Here is a 24,443-nt window from a genome sequence, read left to right on the forward strand (position 1 = left end):
AGTGTATTTTGTAAAGTAACATCTCACAGACACACTAATTCAAATTGCACCCTACACCAAGGCTCACACTTCTTTCAGTTCATTTATAACTCCAGTTTGTGGATTAGGGTGGGCACTTGGATGTAAGAAAAGATTCTTGAGGGAGAGTTCTTTTACATGATACCGTTGATTATCAGACCAACTTTAGTTTATGAGGAGTTGATGACTGCATGTTGATTGGCTTTTGGATTTCCTGGTATTGTGTAAATTAAGCCATAGAGAGGACAATAAAAGATTTTTATGGGTGCTTCATTATCGAAATTATCATAAATGCATTAATGTTAGTTTTCCTTATAAGAGGCCAGATATGAGATATGTTCTATCCACTATCTTCTCTCTTGTATTCTCTCACTAAACTTTTAAAGGGACTAAATCACCACCTCTTATTTTCTTTTGGATTTCAGTATTGTAACCCGATACTTATTTCATATGAAACAGGACTATTTGCTTACTTTGGCAGCTGGAAATCATAGGCATGCGGGTTAGGTTAGGCGTACCCTTGGCTGAAATTTATCATTTAATGACTTACAAACAGCGTCTCGTAACCTATTCTGTTCATGAGTAGGGGACCTTCTGTAAATCAGTTTTTGGATAATCATATTATTTTTCATCCGTTGATGTTTTTAATTTTTTTTTTCAGATGCTATCAAATGCACATCAGAATTGATGTCATCTTTGGAAACAACATTGGCAGAAGAAATAACTTGGGTAAATCAACAGTACAAGGAATTATTGACTCAGTACTCTTATGAGCAAGAGTTGCGTAAAAAGTCGCATACGAGCAAGTTGAAAGAACTGGAAAGTACTTTAATATCATTGCTAGAAAATTCTCCATTGGAAGTAAGTACACTTTTTCAGTAAGAATAGAATTTCTGTTTAAATTTTTAGACAGCTTCATTTTTTCTTTTGATCTTGTGATGATTTAAGAAATTTCTAAATAGTTGTATGTTAGGTTTTTGCTTATTTAAGGTATATTTTAATACAGTACCTCACTTCTTCTAATAGTGTAGGTATTTATTTAACCTCTATTCCCAGTTTTTATTTTTTTAATTTCGGTCAAAATTCTTAAATTTGAACTAAATAGCATGTGAATTCCAGTTAGGTTGGTTTTTGGTTTAAAGATTAAGTTTTTAGAACTTAATATTTCATGGAATGGACTTCATTCATATTTTTTTTATGGAAACTGTTCTGCAAGCACTACAGTACCAACATTAAATTAAGTTTACTAGTTTTATATGGTTTTGCAGATAGCTCTAGTTATTTATGAGTTCAGTGCCTATGTTTGACCTCATTGTTGCTTTCAACTAACATTAGAGAACTTATTGTTACTTTTAACTTGTATGGGATATGCAGGTTTTGCAAGCTGGATATCTGATGTGTTGCTGCTTCTGGGTAATAATGTAGGAAATTTTCTTGAGATACTTACCTAGGTAGTTTCTATGATGAGGTTATTTTTTCAATATTAAACTTACCCGATGATCATATAGCTGTCAGCTCTGCTGCCCGACAGAAAAACCTACGGGCGGAATACGCCAGCGATCGCTATACAGGTGGGGGTGTACATCAACAGCGCCATCTGTCAAGTAGGTACTCAAGTACTCGATGTCAACAAAGAACCAATTTTCTCTCTGTCGTGCCACTGGCAAGACCTACTAAATACGCTGTTACTAACTGGATTTGTTTTCACAACGATTTGGTGAAGTACACTATTCCAGTTTTGAGCTTTCGCTATGCAGGGGTTTTATCTTCATTTCAAAACTTGAACTCGTTTTGGATAGATTTTATTTTGGTGACAAAGAGAGTATGGACTCTCTTTCACTTTTAAATGGCCGACCCTTCCCTTAGACGGAAGTGTGTTTAGGTTTTTAGTAATTTTGCTTAACACGTTATAGATCTTTATATTTTATATCTCTCCGCCTTATTAGGCCTCTTCGATTAACTTTCCTTTTATTATAAACATATAAAAATAAATTTTTATGTTTTGTTTATTTGCGACCTTTCCTTTTAGTAGGCGGTCCTAACTTGGAACCGAAGTTAATCAACGTTGAGCCCGTTATATCGTATTTAACCTTTAAAGAATTTAAAACTTTTTAAATTTAATGTTTTATGAAAGAATTTCTTTGATAGTCTCGTACTGTTTTCAAAGATGAACTAACGTTTAGTTTTTTAGTCTACGCAGTTGTTGACGTTCAGGACGTTCAACTTGCGCTCTATCGTTACGATAGAGAGAGAGTGTATCACGGTTTCACTTTGCAGTAAGAGTAAACCTATTCTAGCGTTTCGTTCATTCTTTCTTAGCTTAAATGGTTTAAATTCTAAATTAAAGGAACTTTTTATTTGGAAAACCTTTCAGTTTTTTCCTTTAGCAAATCACATGTTTTGACGATATATAATTGGGCTCTTCTCTCAGGTGCGAAATCTAGAGAGAAAGAGAGAGATAGAGACGGAGGGAGAGAGAGGAGATAAAATGTTTCGTTCAAGCGGGTAACGTTGTTCTCGTTTTACTCTCCTCCCTAGTCGCTGTAGGGGAAGAAGGTAAAACGTTTCTAGGGTTTTATTCTTGTTCCCAGGCTATGTGCGGTGAGAGATTGTAAACGTAGTTTATTTGATCTAGTGTTTAGTCTCTTTCCCAGCCACTGAATTCTTTATCTTTATATATGTTTTCTGTTGCATTATACGACTGTTTTCGCAATTACTACCTTTTAATGAAGGGTAGGATTGCGTGTTTCAGGTAGAAATCAGTAAAAGTTTCGATTTCAGTGAAATAAGTGCAAAACAGAAAATCAAAGTGATAAAGTGATATGCGCAAAGTGTTACAGTGTTGCGTCCGAGGGTTCGTCTGTTCGTGCCTGTCGTTCACCTAGTCCGGGACCTCTTGCAAGCTCCCAAGCCCAGGGGAGAAGTAATGTCGAACGACTTATGGGTTCCTCAGGCCTTGATCAGCGAACAGACGTTTTTCCCTCCGTGGTTTCGGGCGTATCTACCCAAGATCGCCCCACCCACACAAAGACGAGAGAGCCCATTTACTTCTCGTCTGCGGAAGAGGTTTCTCGTAAGAAACCTTGGACCAAGGTCTCGCAGCTTATTAAGTGCAAGTCGGTCCCTTCCGCGCAAGTCCAACGGCCCAGGTGTAGCCACTGGGTCAGTTCGGACTCGCTGCAGTCATCCGACGACTGCACACCTCCCAAGAGAGGCAAGGTGGTACCGCAACAGGCAGTAACTCCGTCTGTTGCCGCACCCGCTGTTTTAGACCCTCAGTCACAACGGACAGTAGCTCCGTCTGTTGCCGCTTTTGTAGACCCTGAGTGGTCTTTACTGCAGTCTATGCAGACTCAGTTAGCTGCGGTTATGCAGGAGTTTCGTGCGGAGAAGGTTAACGCTGCACCCGTTAGCCTACAACCTGCCACGGTTGTGCGCCCAGCTCACGCTGAGGCTGCCTGCTCCCACACTCCGGCTGCGGAGAGGTTGGCGCTGCACCCGTTAGCCTACAACCTGCCACGGTTGTGCGCCCAGCTCACGCTGAGGCTGCCTGCTCCCACACTCCGGCTGCGGAGAGGTTGGCGCTGCACCCGTTAGCCTACAACCTGCCACGGTTGTGCGCCCAGCAGACGCTGAGGCTGCCTGCTCCCACACTCTGGCTGTGAGAGCTCCTCCACCCATGCGCAGTCGACCCTGCCAGACGCATGCTGACTCCCACAGACGCACGGAGCACTCCGTTGCCGTGCGTGAGCTACCACAACAACAGGAGGGTGGAGTTAAGCTGCTGTGTTTTGACACGGTGCGTCAGCCTCCGCAACCCACTGTGGTTACCGCCACTCACCCGCAGCAGACTAGTCAGTCAGGAGTTGAGGCTTCCCCACACAGCTTTGGTTGTTGCCAGCTCACAGACTGTCAAGCAGTTACATGACGTTGCCTTCTGGTCTGCTACTAATGCACCAGTGCTGTATGTCCTCACGCACCTGTTGTGGTTGACAGTTCAGTTTTTTGACAGTTCACAGACTGTCAAGCAGTTACATAACGTTGCCTTCTGGTCTGCTGCTAATGCACCAGTGCTGTATGTCCTCACGCACCTGTTGTGGTTGACAGTTCAGTTTTTGACAGTTCACAGACTGTCAAGCAGTTACATAACGTTGCCTTCTGGTCTGCTGCTTATGCACCAGTGAGACCCTCACTGAGATAACCTAGCTTTTCTCAGACAAGGTTCCTGTGGATGAGAAAGTGCTGTTCTCCCTCCTACTGATATTCCTTTGAGGACTCTGTCATTTGGAGAGGAGCCTTAAGCTGCTTAGCCTCCTATGGACTTTAATTAAAGCATAACAAGGCTTCCAGGGATGGTAAATGGTTCCGCTTCAGTCGCTAACCCCGTCTGTTGCCACACCTGCTCCCGTAGACCCTAATGGGCTTTGCTGCAAGACATGCAGTCCAAGCTTGTGTCCTTGATAGAGGACTTTTTACGGAGAAGAACCTTCTGGCCAACAACCTTCCTACCGGTTGGTTGTGCGCCCTGTTGACACTGAGGTATCCTACTCGCGTCCGCCAGTTGAGGTGGTTCCTCCACTGATGCGACCCAGTGTGGGTTGCCAGTCGCACGTTGACGTTAAGCGACGCGCGGAGGTGGTTGTTGAAGTGTGTCACTAGGAAGACGTTCAACAACCAGCAGAGGTGACTTGTTGTGACGCAGTGCGTCAACCTCAGCAACCCGGTAGAGTGTTGACTGCACAACCCAGACAGTCTAGACAGTTTCGGGTTGACGCTGTACTTCCTCGCGTCCCCATGGTTGACAGTTCACAGACTGTGCAGCAGTACCATGATATTGCGTCCGGCTCCGTCACGCATCCACCAGTGCGACCGGATTCAGCGAGTCAGACGTTGCCCACTCCGTTGCCGTTTCCTCATCAGTTTCGGATAAGGAACCCTCTGATGAGGACGTTGCTGAACTAGACGATCAACCCCCAGCCCTGCTATCCATCCAGAAGATGCTGAAGAAGGAACACTGCCCTGTCAGGCTGTGGATGAGTCTGGTAAGGACACTGTCATCCGTGGTTCTTTTGTGTCACTTGGAAGACTACACCTCCGTCCTCTTCTGTATCATCTAGCTTTTCACTGGAAAAAGGACAAGACGCTAGAAGCGGTCTCGATCCCGGTTTCCGGAAAGATAAGGTCTGGTCTGACTTGGTGAAAGGACTTTATCTACCTTAGAAAGGGTCTTCCCCTGACTGTTCAGACTCCCAACCACGTTCTCTTCTCGGACGCATCGGACGTAGGCTGGGGTGCGACATTAGGCGGTAGGGAATGCTCGGGATTATGGAACTCGAGTCAAAGGACAATGCATTTCAACTGCAAGAAGCTACTGGCAGTACGTCTGACCTGGAAAAGCTTCAGGTCTCTCCTTCAAGGCAAAGTGGTGGAGGTGAACTCGGACAACACCCGGCTTTGACGTACATCTCCAAGCAAGGAGGGACCTACTCTCTGACATGGTACGAGATCGCAAGGGACCTCCTCACCTGGTCAACAGGTCTAGACTTTTCACTAGTAACGAGGTTCATCCAAGGCAACTTGAATGTCATAGCAGATTGTCTCAGTAGGAAGGGACAAATAATTCCAACAGATTGGACCCTCCACAAGGATGTATGCAAGAGACTTTGGGCCACCTGGGGCCAGCCAACCATAGATCTCTTCGCAACCTCGATGACCAAGAGGCTCCCAATAGTTTGCTCACCTATCCCGGACCCAGCAGTAGTTCATATAGATGCCTTTCTACTAGATTGGTCACATCTAGATCTATATGCATTCCCTCCGTTCAAGATTGTCAACAAGGTACTGCAGAAGTTCGCCTCTCACGAAGGGACAAGGTTGACGCTAGTTGCTTCCCTCTGGCCCGCGAGAGAATAACTCACCGAGGTACTTCGATGGCTAGTAGACGTTCCCAGAACACTTCCCCTAAGGGTGGACCTTCTAGGTCAGCCACGCTTAAAGAAGGTACACCAAGGCCTCCACGCTCTTCGTCTGACTGCCTTCAGATTATCGAAAGACTCTCGAGAGCTAGAGGCTTTTCGAAGGAGGCAACCAGAGCGTTTGCTAGAGCAAGGAGAACATCCACCCTTAGAATCTACCAATCGAAGTGGGAAATCTTCCGAAACTGGTGCAAGTCAGTATCCGTATCCTCGACCAGTACCTCTGTAACTCAAATAGCTGACTTTCTCTTATATCTGAGGAAAGAACGATCTCTTTCAGCTCCCACTATCAAGGGTTACAGAAGCATGTTGGCATCAGTCTTCCGTCACAGAGGCTTAGATCTTTCCAACAATAAAGATCTACAAGACCTCCTTAAGTCTTTTGAGACCACGAAGGAGCGTCGTTTGGTTACACCTGGTTGGAATTTAGACGTGGTACTAAGATTCCTTATGTCAGACAGGTTCGAACCGCTTCAATCAGCCTCCCTGAAAGATCTCACCTTTAAGACTCTTTTCCTGATATGCTTTACCACAGCTAAAAGAGTCAGTGAGATTCATGCCTTCAGCAAGAACATCGGATTCTCATCCGAAACGGCTACATGTTCTACAACTTGGTTTTCTTGCCAAACACGAGCTGCCTTCTCGGCCTTGACCAATATCGTTCAATATTCCAAACTTATCGCATGGTTTGAAATGAACTAGAAAGAGTATTATGTCCTGTAAGAGCTCTTAAGTTCTATTTAAAAACCTTTACGAGGCCCGTCTGAAGCTTTATGGTGTTCAGTCAAGAATCCATCTTTGCCTTTGTCAGAGAATTCTTTATCCTATTTTATCAGACTGTTAATACGAGAAGCTCATTCCCATCTGAGTGAGGAAGACCAAGCTTTGCTGAAGGTAAGGACACACGAAGTTAGAGCTGTCGCAACTTCCGTGGCCTTTAAACAAAATAGATCTCTGCAAAGTATATTCGACGCAACCTATTGGAAAAGCAAATCAGTGTTCGCGTCTTTTATCTTAAGAATGTCCAGTCTCTTTACGAGACCTGCTACACTCTGGGACCATTCGTAGCAACGAGTGCAGTAGTGGTGAGGGCTCCACCACTACAATTCCCTAATTCCATAACCTTTTTAATCTTTCTCTTGAAATGTTTTATTATTGTTTTTGGGTTGTCCGGAAGGCTAAGAAGCCTTTCGCATCCTACTTGATTTGGCGGGTGGTCAAAGTCATTTCTTGAGAAGCGCCTAGATTAGAGGTTTTGATGAGGACCTTTAGTATGGGTTGCAACCCTTCATACTTCAGCTCCTAGGAGTCGCTCAGCATCCTATGAGGATCGCGAGGCTCAGTAAGGAAGACGTACTTAAAAAGGCAGAGTAATTGTTCAAGTCGACTTCCTTACCAGGTACTTATTTATTTTATGTTTGTTATTTTGAATAACTGCTAAAATAAAATACGGAATACTTAGCTCATAATGATGTCAACATGTAATGCTGGTCTCTACCCACCCCCCTGGGTGTGAATCAGCTATATGATCATCGGGTAAGTTTAATATTGAAAAATGTTATTTTCCTTAGTAAAATAAATTTTTGAATATACTTACCCGATGATCATAAATTAAAGGACCCACCCATCCTCCCCAATAGAGACCCAGTGGACAGAGGAGAAAATTGGTTCTTTGTTGACATCGAGTACTTGAGTACCTACTTGACAGATGGCGCTGTTGATGTACACCCCCACCTGTATAGCGATCGCTGGCGTATTCCGCCCGTAGGTTTTTCTGTCGGGCAGCAGAGCTGACAGCTATATGATCATCGGGTAAGTATATTCAAAAATTTATTTTACTAAGGAAAATAACATTTCTAGTGTTAAAGGTTTACTTTTAGCAGAAAAGGCCTGGGTAGCTGACTATAGAGGGAAGGTTGATGGCAATGCCATTCGAGCCATTATCTTTTTAACTGCCTAACAAGTTTAGTTTTTAGTCTCATTTAGAATTTAACGTCATTAATGTCTTTAGTGAAAGCTCAGGAGCCAAAGATCTCATTCAGGGTATTATTTAAGGTCTAACGTACCCTGTTAGATAAATAGTTCTAGTGCACCAAAGGGTTCTGAGGGTACACAACAACTTCCAGGTTCAAGATCCTCTTGTAGAATATTAAATTCTTGATTGACTTGACCCTTCTGCAGGGGAACCCTCACAACTGCATTTCTAGCTGTTCTTTTATACACCTAGAATTTGCAGAAGACTTAGATGGTAGCCTGGATCCTTATATGTGTCCTGTCACTAAAATAAAAGCCAGATGTCCAACCTCCATGAGAGTGTGGGAGTCAACAAAAGGAACATCAGAGGAAGTTCATAGAAATAAACAATTTTGATAAAATTTATTTCTATACTTGACTGATGCTCCCATATATGCCCACCCTGCTCCCACTGACTTGTAAGATCAAGAGGATGGGGGAATGGTTAGACTTTTAAGTGAAACTTCAAAGGCCCTGTTATTTTTCTTCTAACCATTGACTTAGACTGTCTCATTATTTTACTAAAGGCATGTGTCTATTGAAAGGAAAGAAAATGGGAAATTTTTGTATAAATTTATAGGTAAATGTCAATAATCAAAGTTTCTGGAGAAGAAGCAATATGAACATCAGGTAAGTTATAGAAATTGAAAAAAAGTTATTAATAAAATAATGTTTTTTTTTCAGGTTGAACTAGCAAAAATGGCCTCTTCTCATAAAACAGAACTTGAAAAACTAAAGGAACAACATTGCGCCGAAGTGAAACATCTTGAGGACCAAATAGCTCTCCAGGATAATGAGATGTTGGTGAGCACATTAGATGAGGTAAACGATTTTGTAGGGGCTAGATACAGGAAGTATAGCGGCATTACAATATATGCTTGTGTGTAGGAATTAGTAAAACTTAGGGAACAGTAGAACTTAGTAATGATTAATTTCTTGTTAACAGTGGTTTTGTTTACTACCAAATGGGGAAGTAATACAAATGATTTATGATCCCTTTTATCTACATAGTTCTTGAGGTGTGTATACTGTAGATGACCTCTGTTATGATCATGTTTCAAAGGTAAATTAAAGATTTTTTTCATTGATAAGTAAAGGACATGTCTTAGTACCAAGTGATTTATAGTAGTTGAAGTAATATATGTTGGGATGCTTTTGCAATTAGATTGAAAGCTGGTAAGCTAAATTTAGGCTTGTGATTTGTGGTCTATGGGGTGTAATATTTGAAAATCCTTGATTGTAAAGGCTTTGACAGGTGTAATCTAAGTGTGACAAGAGTTGTTGAGCTAGGCTATAATTATTTGTTTAGTAACCACAAGACTATGGAAAGGTAAGTACGGTAATCTTCAGGACCCTGGGTACTTATGAGGTGTATACATGTTAGAAGAAATTTATTCATTATTTAAGAGTAATCCTGAATGCCTTGGAAAATGGTGTGAATATGATCTTTTGAATAAAATCAATTGCCATTACAGTACGTCTGTTTGCATTTCACGTGAAGCATTAATCAGGACCTTTGAACTTACTTTGAATACTCCGGAATTTCGTTTTACTCTATTACATATACTGTACCCTGAATTATAGTGATCTGAGTTTCATCGATTATTATAAACAGTGCCAGAGGATAATGAAATAAAAACAAGATTGAAATATGTTATAGATCTTTTTTAAAAGGGTACAGAGTAGGTAATTGCATGAGGAGGTACTTTTGAGGTAGAGATGGTGCTTTATTTTAATTGTACTGTGATTACTTTTAGATTAATAAGCGTATGAAATCATTAGGCAAAGAATATATGATATGAATTTGATTATCTGCATGGGGATTTTTCAGGATTTTTATGACTAGCTAGCTTTGCAGTTTATTCCACAATACATGGTAGATGTTTTCCTAGACTCCAAACTCCTTTTAGTTGTTTGCGGGGGGCTGCAGGAAGGGGATTCATAGTATTGTAATTGTAGGTGGTTGATAAACAGGTCTGTGTCATACAGGGGAGTAAACAGAAAATATAGAAACCTGTCTGCATTCCGAGATGTTATAAGACTTCAATCAGTTAAAAGAATTTGGTACAGCATTTTGGATGGAGTTGCATATACAATATGCTATTCATGCAAAAACAATTTGATTTGATAAGATAGATTATTTTCTTGCATTCACAAGCATTGATAAAGAAGTATGATACTGTAGTTTACGCATTAATAAAGTATAAATAGTAAAGTGAATAAAATTTTTCTGCAAATTATAATGACACAAATGTGCGTAATTGCTGTACATAGTTTATGCACTTGGTAATGGATTTGATATCTTTACACTATTATGAAAAAAAAACCTTAAAGTAATAGGTAGGCATATGGCTGTAGATTGTACAAAACTGAGAAAATTTTTGCATATCTTTCTCCAGCCCATCAGAACAAGCAGCTTTTTTTTTTTTTTTTTTTTTTTTTTTTTTTTTTTTTTTTTTTTTTTTTGGAAATGCACCCATATTTCACATAACTAGTGTTGTGGTGGCTGATGTGGTAATGTCCGTGACTGCCGAATGCCACACAGTGGTTCGAGTCCCACTCTAACTCGTTAGTTCCTTAGGCTGCTGCAAACTCACCATGTTTGTGAACTAAGGATGCAGGGTTTTGGGGGATCCTACTGAGTCATCAGTAGCTGTTGCCTGGCCCTCCTTGGTCCTAGCTTGAGTGGAGAGGGGGCTTGGGTGCTGATCACAAGTATAAATGGTCAGTATCTATGGCATTGTACAGCTTGAAAGGGCAATGTCACTGTCCCTTGCCTCTGCCATTCATGAGAGGCCTTTAAACCCTTAATTTTGATTATTTTACATTTCACATACAATAATAATAGAAAATCTATAACACCAATATTTTCTGTATCTAAGTCATACATGCAGTAGTGGTTATCAGTAAGACGAAAAGCTTGATTAATAGCTTAGAAATTAAATAGCAGCAATTGGAAGAGTTGGCAGCAGAAAAGGCTACCGAGATTCAGATTATAGTGAGATCTCACTTTCTTTCTCAGTGTATTGTATATCAGCCATTACTGTAATAAGTTTTTACAAGTTTACTGAAAATTCCTTAATGCAAAGGTTACTTTAGAGTTGTTGAAATATTTGTTGACACTGTATTATAAATTATGATTTCATAAGCTTTTTACAGTGCAGTTTGTATTTTTATACATAATAAACCAGCATTCAACATTCTTGTTTTGACGGAACTTTGAAATGTACAATACATTTTAAGCTTAAGTCAATGATCACTCAGGAATCAAAAGATAGAGACAATTCTACTGATTTTGTATAGTTTTGTATACATTTTGCTTATAAGTACTGTACAGTAAATTCTTTGTATAATTATGAAAAAGTTCTTTCATTAATTATCTCGAAGTTGTTCGTAGATATGTTATGGTAACTAAGTTATTAATTTATTTTGAAAACAAACTCATGTTTCTCAATAGTAAATATTTTTGCTCTTTGTACACTTATGCATATAGAGGAGCTTGTCATTCGTTATCGGCCTTCCTAGCCCCGGCTTCTTGCTGTTTGGGTAAAATTCCATAAATTCATACAAATTCATTGATATAAAAGAGAACAAAATATGTGTGTAAAACTTAAGATGAAAAGCATGGGCAAATATGTTGGTCCCATTGACTGCAAAGTCCCTGCTCAAAGGATTTTGGGAAAAGATATATGAATAAGTAAGCGGTTTGCTGAATAAGGTTTGTACATACATATACCATGGCACTTCCACCAATTTTGGGGGGTAGCCGACATCAACAAAGAAACAAATACAAAAAGGGGACCTCTACTCTCTACGTTCCTCGCAGCCTTTTAGGTTTGTGAATACAAGAAAATAATCCATGATATTTTATAAGAAGGGTGTCAGTTACTGTAATTTTGCCTAACATTCATTGTGCTATAAGCTTTTGAAACTGCAGCTTTAGTTGTTAAACTAAAATAGGAGATGATTATTAGTGTATTTGTATGACAAGCCCTCCTATTCTGTATCTTGATAACTACTACCACTATTGGTTAGCCACCATTTGGTTTCATGTTGATAGTACAGTAGTCTTTTTGATGGAGTAATACGCTAAATGTATGGTCATGTAATGATATAGTATTTGGTTTTGTAAGTCTTATTCTTTTTAATGAAATTAGAGAAGTTAAAAGTCCCCTATTAACCCCAGATTGCCCCAGACTTTTTATTCCAGTGGTTGAATCCCCGGTAAGAGACTTACGGAGAATTTTGTTATGTACCTCGTATTTCAGATTGTATATCTATTACTGTATCTGATTGATTACCACAATGCACTTTACAGTCTATGTGAGAATCAGCACAATTAATGTTGGGCTGTTGGGCAAGACTAATTGAAATGCTGAACAGAATTTTAGAATCACATCAGTTCAATACTTCAACATTCATTTGATCTTGCTCTCCTCTTCACATCTAGTTGGGTCAAAGAACAGTGAGGGCTTCCAGCGTAGGGAATAGGAATAGCCACTTATAGTAAAATAGTAGTAGTAGTTGTTGAGATATAAGAGGGCTAGTCATACAGATCATCTGCTAATCATCAAAATGTTGAGTTTTCTAGCAAAAGATTCACTTTCAAAGCCTCTAGCACAATGAATGAAGGGTAAGTATTAAAGTTTTGTGTTTGTGTAGTAGTCAACCTAACCCAAATGCTGTATTACCGTAGGGTAATTTCTCTTAAAACAAACTGCTAGGACAGTCTAAGCTTGCCTAGGCTTGAAGTTTAGGTATGACTAGCAATATTATGGTAGTAGGGTTAAATAATCTTTATTGTAGACTGTAGGTGATGATGTTCCCCAAAAGCACAAAATATGTTTCACAGCAGCCCCATTTCTTATAGTGATTTTGTTTTCCTTGGAAATAATCATAGAAATTCAGATTTCTAGAGGAAGAGGTTTTTATTTGCCACTGGTAAGCACTGCATATTAATGGCAGATCCTTTGATTCCCAGCTGTCAGACCAACATCATTCATGTTTTATTTGCTGTGTTGGGACATACTTTCTCTGGTAGATCTAACAATAATCCTAATAACTTTTTATCCATTAACATTTTCTGCGTGGCGCTTGTTTTTTTTTTTCCATGAGATTGTAGTATATACTCCTTCATGGCAGGAGTAAGTTGAAGAAATCAGAGCTGTATTTGTCTTTTTAAAAATATTGGCAGGTCTTATCAGATCTGGCAATAGTTGCTCTTAATAGTATCATTAACACCATGGTTTGCTTTCAAAAAAGGTCTCGTGAAGGTGCAATGGATGATGCAGTGCTTTAAGAGTGTACAGTAAAAACCTCACATTATTTTTTATTTCCTGGGCATTCTCTCAGTGTACGAATTTCTAAATAGTTAAATATAAAATATTGGAATATGAAACTTCCACTCAAAGCTGTAAACACATTTTACAGAATTCAGGTACTTTGACATCTCAATTTTGCTTCTCTTGAATATGATTTGTTTACTTTAAGAAATGGGTATGTTGTATAATGATATAAACTAATTACTTGTTCAGCCAAATTTACCCTCTGCGTTTATTATCTGTTTAAGGTGTAGCAATCTAATATTTATGAGGCGATGACGGCTGGAAAAGGATGGACCAGCAGGGCATGATAAGAAACAAAATGAGCCCTCCAAGTCATTAGTTTGTGCAAAAAAATCTTGATTTCCTAAAAGGACATATTGTAGTAGATTGTGTTTTTCATGTTTATAGCTTACGGAAGGTTTTTAAATAATGTGATTTGAAAGAAACAAGGTTTTTTTTTATTAAGTTCAAGAGTAACGGAGGAGAACTTACCTGTTCTAATGAATTTTGATCACTTGTCATATTGTGAATTATTAGACATGTGACTGCAACAGTTGGAAATACTTTTTTTATAGTAAAGACTATTGGCAGTTGACATTAAATATGTCTGTTAGCACAATATTAGTATTATGAAGAGCAATATTTAGGCAACAGGTTTGCTTATTTAACTGTATTCAGAAGTAAGCAGTTCATTTTAGGAAAAAAAAATTGAGTGAAAAATAGTCATTTTGATTTTACCTTGTTACTGGAAATAGTTTTTTATTATTATAATTTATTTTTATTGAGAGTATCATGATCAACCTCTATGGTAATCGTGTAGTTCAAGTTATTGAAATGCCTCAGTATTATGCTCTCACGACTTTAGAAAAAACTACTTGTGACGTTCTTTTCCTTTTCTATAAGAAGATTAATAATAAGGTTTAACTAAAATATAGCTTATTCTTAGTCATTGTTTATCATCTTATAGAGGGAATGTTTTAAGAATTGGTTAGGGGGCAATAGAAGGATGTTTTGCCTTGCTGAGATTTTATGCATTTAGGGCATTTGTATAATTCAATTCTTATGCATGCTTCTGGGAGCTAGATGGCCTTAGATGACGAAGTTCTTCAGCTTCACGCTCGTGCAGAACGTGACCTATCTCACAGATCAGAAAGTTCTTATGTCTCTTGCTCTCAACTAGATAACATCAAGATACAGGTTACTCAGGTATTAAAAGTTTTCAAGATTTGCTTTTACTCTGCTTTTGTGGGAATAGTCTTGAAGAAGCTTATCTTAATTTGAGCATGATTAAGCTTATTGCGTTTTATGTGTTTTCTATTTTTTGTGTGTGGTAGTAAGATGGAAAAGTTTGCTGGCCTGTCAGTGATTTTTTAACACAAACTCATCACTTTTAATGTAGCCACTTTCTGTGTTGTGCAAATTCATGACACTTTCTTAGAATAAAGAAGTACTGCTCATTCTAATAGGCCGTCATGTGTATAGGGTTCGCCAGGCCTTCCTTGTTAGTTGCCATACTTTTTATATTTCTTCAAAGAATATCAAAGTTGTATTTTCCAGATGCTTTTCATTTTCCAGATATTTTTGGATCACATTGAGAATTTCCATTTCATATCATCCCTTGTTATTTTTATTATTTTTTTGTTTTTATGTTGTGCCGTTTAACTTGAAGATTCATCAGATTCTCCCCCCATTATCCACAACTTTGAATAAGTTGTCAGGTTGGGTAGAAGTAGTCCAGGTGAGCAGGCTCACTAAAGATAAGTACATTATTCAAACAATTTATTTCCAGATATATATTGCCCTGTTATGGGCTAAACACAATTGATACCAAGCTTACCGTCAGCTCTGCTCCTTATCTCCTAAGTTCCCATTCAGGCTACTGTAAAAGCAGTGGCTTTGTACATACATACATACATATACCAAGGCACTTCCCCCAATTGGGGTAGCCGACATCAACAAATGGAACAAAAGCAAAAAGGGGACCTCTACTCTTTACATTCCTCCAGCTTTGTAATGAACGGATATATTTTTCACACAAAATTTATTTATAGGCCTTTCAATTTAAAGGCATAAATCTCAATTCTGCTGTTCTTTCACAGCTAATTCACATACACATGAAATGAAGCAGTTAGTTCTCATGGAATTATGGGGGAAATAGGTACTAACCTATAGGGAGCAGCAGTTAATTTTTATTCTGTGAAAGGAGTAGTTTTGTGCAACACATGAAATGGCTAATGTAGAAGTACTGGGTTTGTATGAAAAATTAGTGTTTGAGAGAGAGAAAAAAAATATTTTTGAACCTCTGTTAAAGCACATTGATAAACATTTGATGTAAACTCAATAATGTAGAAGCCTTTTTAGTTATCGAAAAAAAAATGGTTGTTCAAAGCACTTCAGCTTATGTAGTTTTGGATTGCAGTTATTTTTGTGCAGGAAAGCACTGTAAGAAGTTTAGTTAACTATGGATTCAAGATAACAGATTTATTATTAGTTAAGAGCAGGAGTATTGTTATTCTTTTATTAAGCACTTTAGAGTACTCTGGTTATGTAAATGTAGATAGTTTATATGTTTAATCCACTGTTCATGATTTTTTCATACAATGTTTATTGTTTAATGTTTTTTTCTGATATATTTTCCCTTCACAGAATGGTTTAGTCTATTTTGCAGCTCACAATTAATATTTTCCTATATCCAGATCACAAAGTACCCAGTTCATATCTTTCATGGAATTATATATTTTTCAGGCATTTTGAAATTTCTTTTGTGTTAATCTGCTGTATGAATAATTGCTAATGCAGTATATTTATAAAAGTTGTTTGTAACATTACAGTTAAGCTACTTTTTTAGGCTTCTCTGTATCTAAATGTTCTTAAATGCCTTTTGTTGCATGATGTATTTTGAGTTTTATTCTAGTAGATTTGGTTATTGCTGTATAACTTTTGACTTCTCATTCTTCCGATGTTGCATTTTCGTATGGATGAAATATTTTTATAAAGGGAGGCCAAAACATTGGAATCTCAACTCATTTTAGTGTTTTAAGATTGAATTTTTGGTACTATGTATTGTGTGCTGTGCTTTTTACTTGTGAACTACTGTATAAAGGAGATATTATCCGGTTTTGGTAACAATTGATATTTGTGTACCGTACTCTTGTCCATTGCTGCTGGGAGGTGAGTAAGTGGTATTTAAACAACCATCACTAAGAACTTTTGAGTACATGTAATGCAGTTAGGTTGTTAATCATGGTTTGAAGAATTTTATTAGTAATTCTTTCAATTAACCCTTTTACCTCCAGGCTATTTGGAACTTTCCAACCCTTAACCCCTTGGCGTTTTTTTTTTCCAAGCACATTTTGCAATATATATTTTTTAAATTGCTCTGCCTTAATTTTCATCATAGAGAGGTCAGGTTGGTCTCATTCTTTTGCAAAATGCCTGAAGTTTCTCATAAAGTTATCAAAAATATGCAAAATAAAATGTAAATAGCAGTTTTTTGCAAGGACGTACCAGTACGTCCATGGGGTTAAAGGGATGAGTTTTGTGAAACGTACCAGTACGTCCATTGGGGGTAAAAGGGTTAATCGCCGTGTCCCGAAAAGCCATGATTGTTAGGGTTAAGTTACCAAAGCATCATGCATTAATGGATGTGGTAGCAGGAAAATTGTATGAAGAAAAAATTGGACTTCTCAGCTTGCCTTAAAAGGACAAGATTTTTAAGACTGCAGGTTCATTTCATGTTACTAGGATTTCAGGTTAGAAAAAAGATGATTTGTATCATTCATTAGCTGAAAAATGTTTATAGCCAGTACAAACGGCATGAATTTTTTATTTAAAAATCACCAAACCATTTTACATCTCCAGATCAACTTTATGCAAGAACAGAAAAGATGATTTGTATAATTCATTAGCTGATAGAAATGTTTATAGCCAGTACAAAGGACATGAATTTTTTATTTGAAAATCATCAAACCATTTTACATCAACAACAACAGTAATATGAATAAGGAAGTGAGGAATATGGGGAAAGGAAGAGTACCCCTGGATACAATCCAATTTATAGCTCAAAGGCAGGTACTCGGGATGGGAAAGATTAAGGAAAAAAGGAGAAAGAGAAGTATAGGAGAAGAATAAAAGAGAGGGGCAGACCCTCTTGCAATATTAAGGAATTGGTATTATTGTGGACGTATTCATTTTAAATCTCCAGACCAACTTATGCAAGAACAGAAAAGATGATTTGTATAATTCATTAGCTGATAGAAATGTTTATAGCCCGTACAAACGACATGAATTTTTTATTTAAAAATCATCAAACCATTTTACATCTCCAGACCAACTTTATGCAAGAACAGAAACCAAAGTAATATTTTTAAGGTCATAGTATGTATAAGTGAACAAAACCTCATATATATAGCACTGTAGTCTTATAAGACCATCACATCACAAAGACAGACTTTCATAGGGCTCACTCTAAAGATCTGTTTTTATTTGAGAATGGGAAATGGAACACATTAGTTAATCAATTCAGCTGGCTGTGCGTGAAGAGACCAACGGAATAATGGAAATTGGCAATGCAAAACAAAATAGCTGATGAAGGAGAGACATGACAAAGAACTCTCAGAATTGTCTATTTTATGCATCACAAGTCACACTAAGTAGTAACCACTTCCGAGGGGGAATTTAATTGTTGGAATGTATGAAATGTTTTGCAAAATTTCAATGTGTCAATCTCAATGGCCAGACCTATTAAAGTTTACAGCTTGTTGGTTACTTGTAGGTAGTGAACGAGTTTAGTGTTTTGAAGGGTTTCTTTCTCTTATAAGCTTAAAATTGGTTCTTCTGTTATTGGGCCATACAAGTCACTGCAGCTAATTACTTTTGTATCAGTCTTAAATTTTTATATATATAAATTTTTACTCATTTTATGTGATAAACTGTAAGTGTTTGTGAAATAGGGATAATTGAAAATTTAGTATGAACCATCAGTAATCAGCATCAACACCAGCATTGCTGAAAGTCATTACTACTGTGTCATCTTGCTGGAAATAGTTTAGCATGACTCAAAGACAGGGAGTAAGGAGTTGGTAGTCAGAACACGGCACCCAGTTTTCGGATACAGTATTATAGAAAATTCTAAATCTCCTTGAGCATTGAATATATATAATAGGAGTTTATTCAAGAAAATTGAAAAGTGTAATGAGTTAAAAGACATGGTGAACTTTCAAATGTTTGTTTATCTCTATGAACCTCCCACGATGTTCTTATTGCTATTGTCTCTGGAAACTTGGAATTTTTACGTAACTCCTTACAACTAAGAAATTCCCCACTGAAATAAATGGAATTTTAATAATGAAATTTGGGTTATCAATACCTATCTGACTTTCATATACTGTACATACCCACCCTCCTCCCCATTGACTAGTGGCAGGAAGAGAATTAGGAATTATTTTAACTTTGAAACTGAAGAATCGATGCGACATACATAGCATAGTTTGTTGCTAGGCCCTGGTATGTCTCTTTATTAAAGACAAAGTTAAAGTTGCGGGTTTTAGGTCTCCACTGAGACGATTTACATCGTTCTCCTCGGGCGACCATTAGCCAGCAGGGACTATCACTAGTCCCCTCTAACCTCCCCCCCAGGCGCCACCCTGGGAGTACCCCCCGGTAGAAGGTCTCACGGTATTCGCATCCCTGGCGGGGACCGAACTCGGGACCTCTGCAATAGAAATCCGCGACGCTACCAACCTTGCTATCCGGAGTATTAGTGTATTGGGAGGAAAGAAAACGGTAAATTTCTTAACTTTAGAGATATAACGTTGGCATTCCATGCTTCTGGAGATGAAAGCATTATGTACATCAGGTGATTATAGAAATAACAAAATAAGGAAAATTCTGTTTGTGATCAGATTACTTTTGCTCTTTGGAATTAGGAATGGTAGGTTGGAAATCTGTTGTATGGCAATTATATGAATTAACTTTGGGCCTCCTCTCATGTTGTGAACAAAGTTGTTAATTGCTTTTATGATAATGCATTTGTTTTGCTGATGAAAACGTTTAAATGTTAAATAAACTTGAAAGATTATTCCCTGTCAAATTGTCAAGGCATGAGACATAAATTATAAGATTTTAACTGCTATATATTTTTAAGAATAATTCTTTTATATTTTCTTAAATTTTACTGTTATTGTATTACTAATTTTTGTACTGTACTACACTTATCTTTTGTTGACCAAAAATGTAAGAGGAAGTATTTAGGGGATTCATTACATTATATTATCGAATGCAAAAGTAAGTACAGTATATATAGAAAAGTCATTACCTTTTATAATTTTTTTATTTTTTCTTCCAGCGTCATCTGCAGTCTCTCTATAGTGACAGGTAAGTGGTATTATTAAGAAAAATTATTTAGTACATGTATTATTTTTCAATAGTGGCCGTACACTTGATTATATGTTTACTTGTAATATTGTAAGATTTCATATCCAGTTTTTATATGATAATAAGAAATCATCTTTACAGAGAATGGTATAGAAAAACTGTAGGCCTTCTGTCACATGTGGCATTGCAGTTACTTCACTATTTCACTGTTGCCGAAAGTTACATTAAAAAACCTCAAACACCTCAAATGGATGACTGGGAAATTCAAGATGAATCAACGCTGCAGCAGCCTGATTCCATATCAGGCATGGCAAAAGATCTTTCCTTTTTATCTGATTGTAAATCAGACTTCATTGGCGATAATGTATTAAGTACATTCCCAGAAGACAATGCCATGTCTACGGCACTGATTGGTAAAAGTGTCCAAGTTGATCACTGTGAAGATTTAGAAATGGTCAGCAATTCTGGATCTGTGCTCGACAGCACTGTAATGAGTGAAGGCATGTTAGAGGACATGGATAAAGATGAACAGGTTCGTTCAATGCTAACCAAATTTTATCCCCAACTAATGTCAATATTGAAAGGGCGTTGGGAACGAGTCGTTGTTGAAAATCTTGAAAAGGAAGTTCAGGAGTTGACGATTGCCCTTCAGGCATCTGCTGGAATGTTGAAAATCTTTATGCACAGTGTTATTTCAGAAACAAAAGGTCTTCCTTCATTAACTGTTCCTCATGAAAGTGCATACTTAAGAGTTGGTGCTGTAAGTCACAATAGAGAGGCGTTCACAGACATAGCTCGGAGCAAGACTCCTGATCCTAATCAGACACTTCCAATTGCTTCCTGTGCAAAACAGGCAGAAAGTGAGTGTCATTCATTGTTTCAAGAAAATCATCCCTCTAAGTCAGATATATCTAGTCACTTTGGAGATATAACCCATCTCACCCATGATCTTGCATCCATTTTAAGTCATGAAGAAACTATTCTAGACTTTACAGTGTTCAAAACACCAAAGTTGGATACCAAAGAAAAAATAACAGCGTTTGTTAAAGAATTATGTCGTATGGCAGAGAAGATAGAATCTCTTCAGCTGCAAGCTCATCATCAGGCAGGTTTAATTCAAGGCTTTGAAGAAGAAAGAAGAGCTCTTCAGGATGAAAATAATCGTTTAGAACACTACAGTAAAAAGATTGTCCAAGAACTCCAGGTATGAATGAGATTCCTTACATAATTAACAATTTAAACAATTCTCTTCTTGTTGCTAAATCTGTAATAGCGAAATATGTGTTGGTTCTATTGCTTTTTTTCATTTTCTGAAAATTTGTGTGCATCAACTAAGCTCTGTTGGTTTTGGAATAGCTTTTGAGATCTTGATGGAAAGCTACAGGCAGGGATATACTAACCATATGAAATAAATTCAACTACTCTTTTTATTGCTACAAGCCATTCTGCATTTATGCCTAATTTTTTCCAGTTCAATATTTATCAATCGAGTGTTCAAATAGAAGTACAGTATGCATGCGGTCCTCAAATATATTTCCAAAGTTGAGAGATTTGGCACTTAACGCAAAGATTTTGTATTTTATGTTGTCACAGGTAACTAAAGATCAGCTTGCAGATTATGAAAGAGAAGCAGATAATAAAAATGCTTCTTCTTCGTCGTATGCTGAAAAATTGGAAGCTTCCAAAGATACCAAAGAAAGAGGTAACACTCTCTCTCTCTCTCTCTCTCTCTCTCTCTCTCTCTCTCTCTCTCTCTCTCTCTCTCTCTCTCTCTCTCTCTTTTTATTTGTCAGAGGTGAAATATGTTTTAAGTAATTTTTAAAATGCATATTTGATTTATAAAGAGTTGTTTGGAGTTTGTAGTAAGAAAATAAAATTCAAGTCTACATGGTAGAAATGGTGGTTCTGATGTGATGAGAATTTCCAGTCCGAGCTGTGTTATCGGCCAAAACAAAGTCTTCAATGGACCATGGTGAACTGGTGACCCGAAATGCAGATCTTGAAAGACTTCTGGAGTCCCTAGTTCGAGACTATGATAAGGAAGTAGAAGAACTAAAGTGTAAAGCAGCTGATTTGTCTCAGCAGGTAAGGAAGAAAGTGTTATTACTCGAGCATTGTATGTTGTACAGTGTTGTGCTCTTTCAATACCTTAGTTCCGCTTTTACTGTATGTTGTGTTTAGTTGTTAAAATTGTATGTTGTTTTGTGTTATTAAAATATATGTTGTGGTTGTTTTGATAATGCACGTAATGGTAAAATTGAAACGTTTGCGGTTTGTAAAAATCAAGTTTGGTAAACATTCCTCTCATTAAGTGCATGATAAGAATTGTGTACATACTGTACAGCAATATATTCACTGAAATATTTGTAATTCTAAGGTAAGAGGTACTTGCACAAATTGTGTTAAGATCTTTCTAACGTAGTACAGTGCACATTTTGGCATGTGACCATAATGGTAAAACATGGCTTCTTCCACATGTATATCCCCATTGACTGAAAATAGTGGTAAAATACAGATGACAATTAGTAAACTACATTATAATACTAATATAAGTAAGAAGTTCCTCCTGAATTACCATAAGGCTCACCTAGATATGCTGCCAATTCTGGTCATCCAATCAGAGCACTAACAACCTCTCTGTCTCAATCATGAGCCTACAGCATTGTTTCATAATGAAGATCAATTTCATAGTGTCAGATCCTTTCACGTGCTGAAGGATGCGATGTTTATCCTTGAGGGTAGTAACAACCGTAGAGGGACGGAGGTATAACGCACAACATATGTTCATAGCGGTGTCCCCTTTTTCGTTTTGCTTCTCTACGTCCACTTTGATTTCTATCGTAATGGCTTTCCACTTCTTGGATGCACTGCCATCAGAAGTGTCTCCCTTATGCTTTCCAGGCACAAATATACATAGAAAAGAGCAACCCTGAAATCATGAATGTGTATTATAAGCTAAGAGGGCAAACTGATACTAAAGTGGCACGTAACGTACTAATATGCGACCATGGTAGTTCGTTCTATTAATCAAGCAAACATTGCAACTTGAAACTTAGTTATGCTGATTTTTAAGTACCTTGTGGGAGCCCGTTCATGACAAAAACTTGAGTAACTTGAGGCTGTCATAACTGGAGTACTTCTTGTACTGTATTTATAAATCCTCCATGTACTGAGGGCACGATAAGTGAACTGCGATATGGGGAAGGATTGCTGTTTACGTAAATACTGATTTTATAAATAAATAATTTATTTTATAATTTTCTTATTGTAAGGGTTTGATGTTAAGACTGACATAAGTTGGCATAAAATTGTGTAATATTGATTTTATTTTTCCATATAATATTTAAGGATGACCACTGTAAAGTTGATCTGGTGTACAGTAGTTCAAACCAACGTAAATTGGGGTACTGATGAATAGAAGTATCTTCTTGAAAAGTTGTTGATCGTTTTAGTTCCGTGAAATGTTCAAACTTTTTAGGATATACTCTCATTCTTTAGGCAAGATAAAATCACCTTTAAGCAGCACCTCCCTTAGTGTCTGATACTGCTTCTGCTAAGGTATCGAGAGTAGACTTGTGCAGCATCAGAACAACCCCCTTCTGAAGTGGCTGGGGACTTTCCCTAAGAGATGGATCTTTGAATCTCCATCTTGAGTCCGGAAATGGCAAAAGTTTCTCAAGTTCGGTGTCATTTGGTGGTAAATCCGTATACTTCTGCCGAAAAATATTAGACTCATGCCAAAAGGTGCATCCCTCACAGATCTGGTAAGGGTTACATGCTAATTCCCCCTCCTCTACTTCCATGACAGAATTCCCCCTCTACCCCCCCCCCCCCCTACGCTACAGAGCCTTCATTACTAGGAATGGAAGGAAGAGCTCCCCTGGATCTTTGAAGCTGGGAACCCAAAGGCCAAGCCACAGCCAAAACCCTAGAACCTGAAAGGAGAGACCTCATTGTAGCCTTCATCAGAACCTGAAGGCTGAGCCACAGCCGAAACCCTAGAATCCAAAGGGAGGGACCTCATTGTAGCCTTCTTTAGAACCCAAAGGCCCACCCACAGCCAAAACCCTAGAACCCAAAGCGAGAGCCCTCATGGAGTCTTCTTTGGAACCTGGTAACCCAAAGGTCCAACTGCAGCCAAGTCCACAGGAATGGAAGGAAGAGTCCAACCTGGAGCCTCCCTTAGAAGCTGGTAACCCTAAGGGCCAGTAAAGGCCAAATTTGAAGGACCTGAAGGTAGAGCCACCACTGGAGCCTTCCTTGAAAACTTGTAACACAGTGGCCCAGCCACAGCCAAATCCCTAGGCTGGAGCAGAAGTAATCAGAAGAAAGGTCAACAGTTGTGGATGTAAAACCTTAGATAGACAAAGAGTGATAACTTTTAAGTATACTTTCCTAAACTGCCTTGAGTGGGCTGTCGGTAAAGGGAGCAGAACAATGTCTTTTGTATTCTAACTATATGGAAGGTGTCCTAAGGGAGACAAGCATGCGAAATCCAGGCGGACCTGCCTAGTGGAACCCTGACTTGAATCCAACCGAGGCAGCAAAGTAGTCGTTAAGATGTCCCCTAGAGGGATACCTTTTTGAGAAGCCCAAAATTTAAGAACACTGTTTTGGAATTTAACTGTCATTAAGCCATTAAATTAATGTACTTGTAATTAAATATAATAATGTTCACCATGTTATACTAGACAACCTCCTATGAAGTTATGCTTGCCTAATCGTAGTTATAGATGCC

The 24,443-nt window shown here is 38.1% G+C and overlaps 1 protein-coding gene across 9 annotated transcripts in view; it reads left to right on the plus strand.

The window, feature by feature from the left end:
• LOC137639954 (golgin subfamily A member 4-like) overlaps window positions 1-24,443 on the plus strand; it is a 190,250-nt gene that overhangs the window by 42,174 nt on the left and 123,633 nt on the right. For 6 of the 9 annotated variants that reach the window (XM_068372265.1, XM_068372272.1, XM_068372266.1 and 3 more), the window contains exons 14-20: window positions 680-879; window positions 8,691-8,828; window positions 14,414-14,536; window positions 19,677-19,705; window positions 19,847-20,909; window positions 21,299-21,407; window positions 21,633-21,790. In XM_068372265.1, the coding sequence (XP_068228366.1) occupies window positions 680-879; window positions 8,691-8,828; window positions 14,414-14,536; window positions 19,677-19,705; window positions 19,847-20,909; window positions 21,299-21,407; window positions 21,633-21,790 (1,820 nt within the window). The remainder of the gene's footprint in view (window positions 1-679; window positions 880-8,690; window positions 8,829-14,413; window positions 14,537-19,676; window positions 19,706-19,846; window positions 20,910-21,298; window positions 21,408-21,632; window positions 21,791-24,443) is intronic. The other 3 variants (XM_068372264.1, XM_068372267.1, XM_068372270.1) reach the window with 3 other exon arrangements.

The sequence above is a fragment of the Palaemon carinicauda genome, chromosome 4, assembly GCF_036898095.1.
Source record: "Palaemon carinicauda isolate YSFRI2023 chromosome 4, ASM3689809v2, whole genome shotgun sequence".
Lineage (NCBI taxonomy): Eukaryota > Metazoa > Arthropoda > Malacostraca > Decapoda > Palaemonidae > Palaemon > Palaemon carinicauda.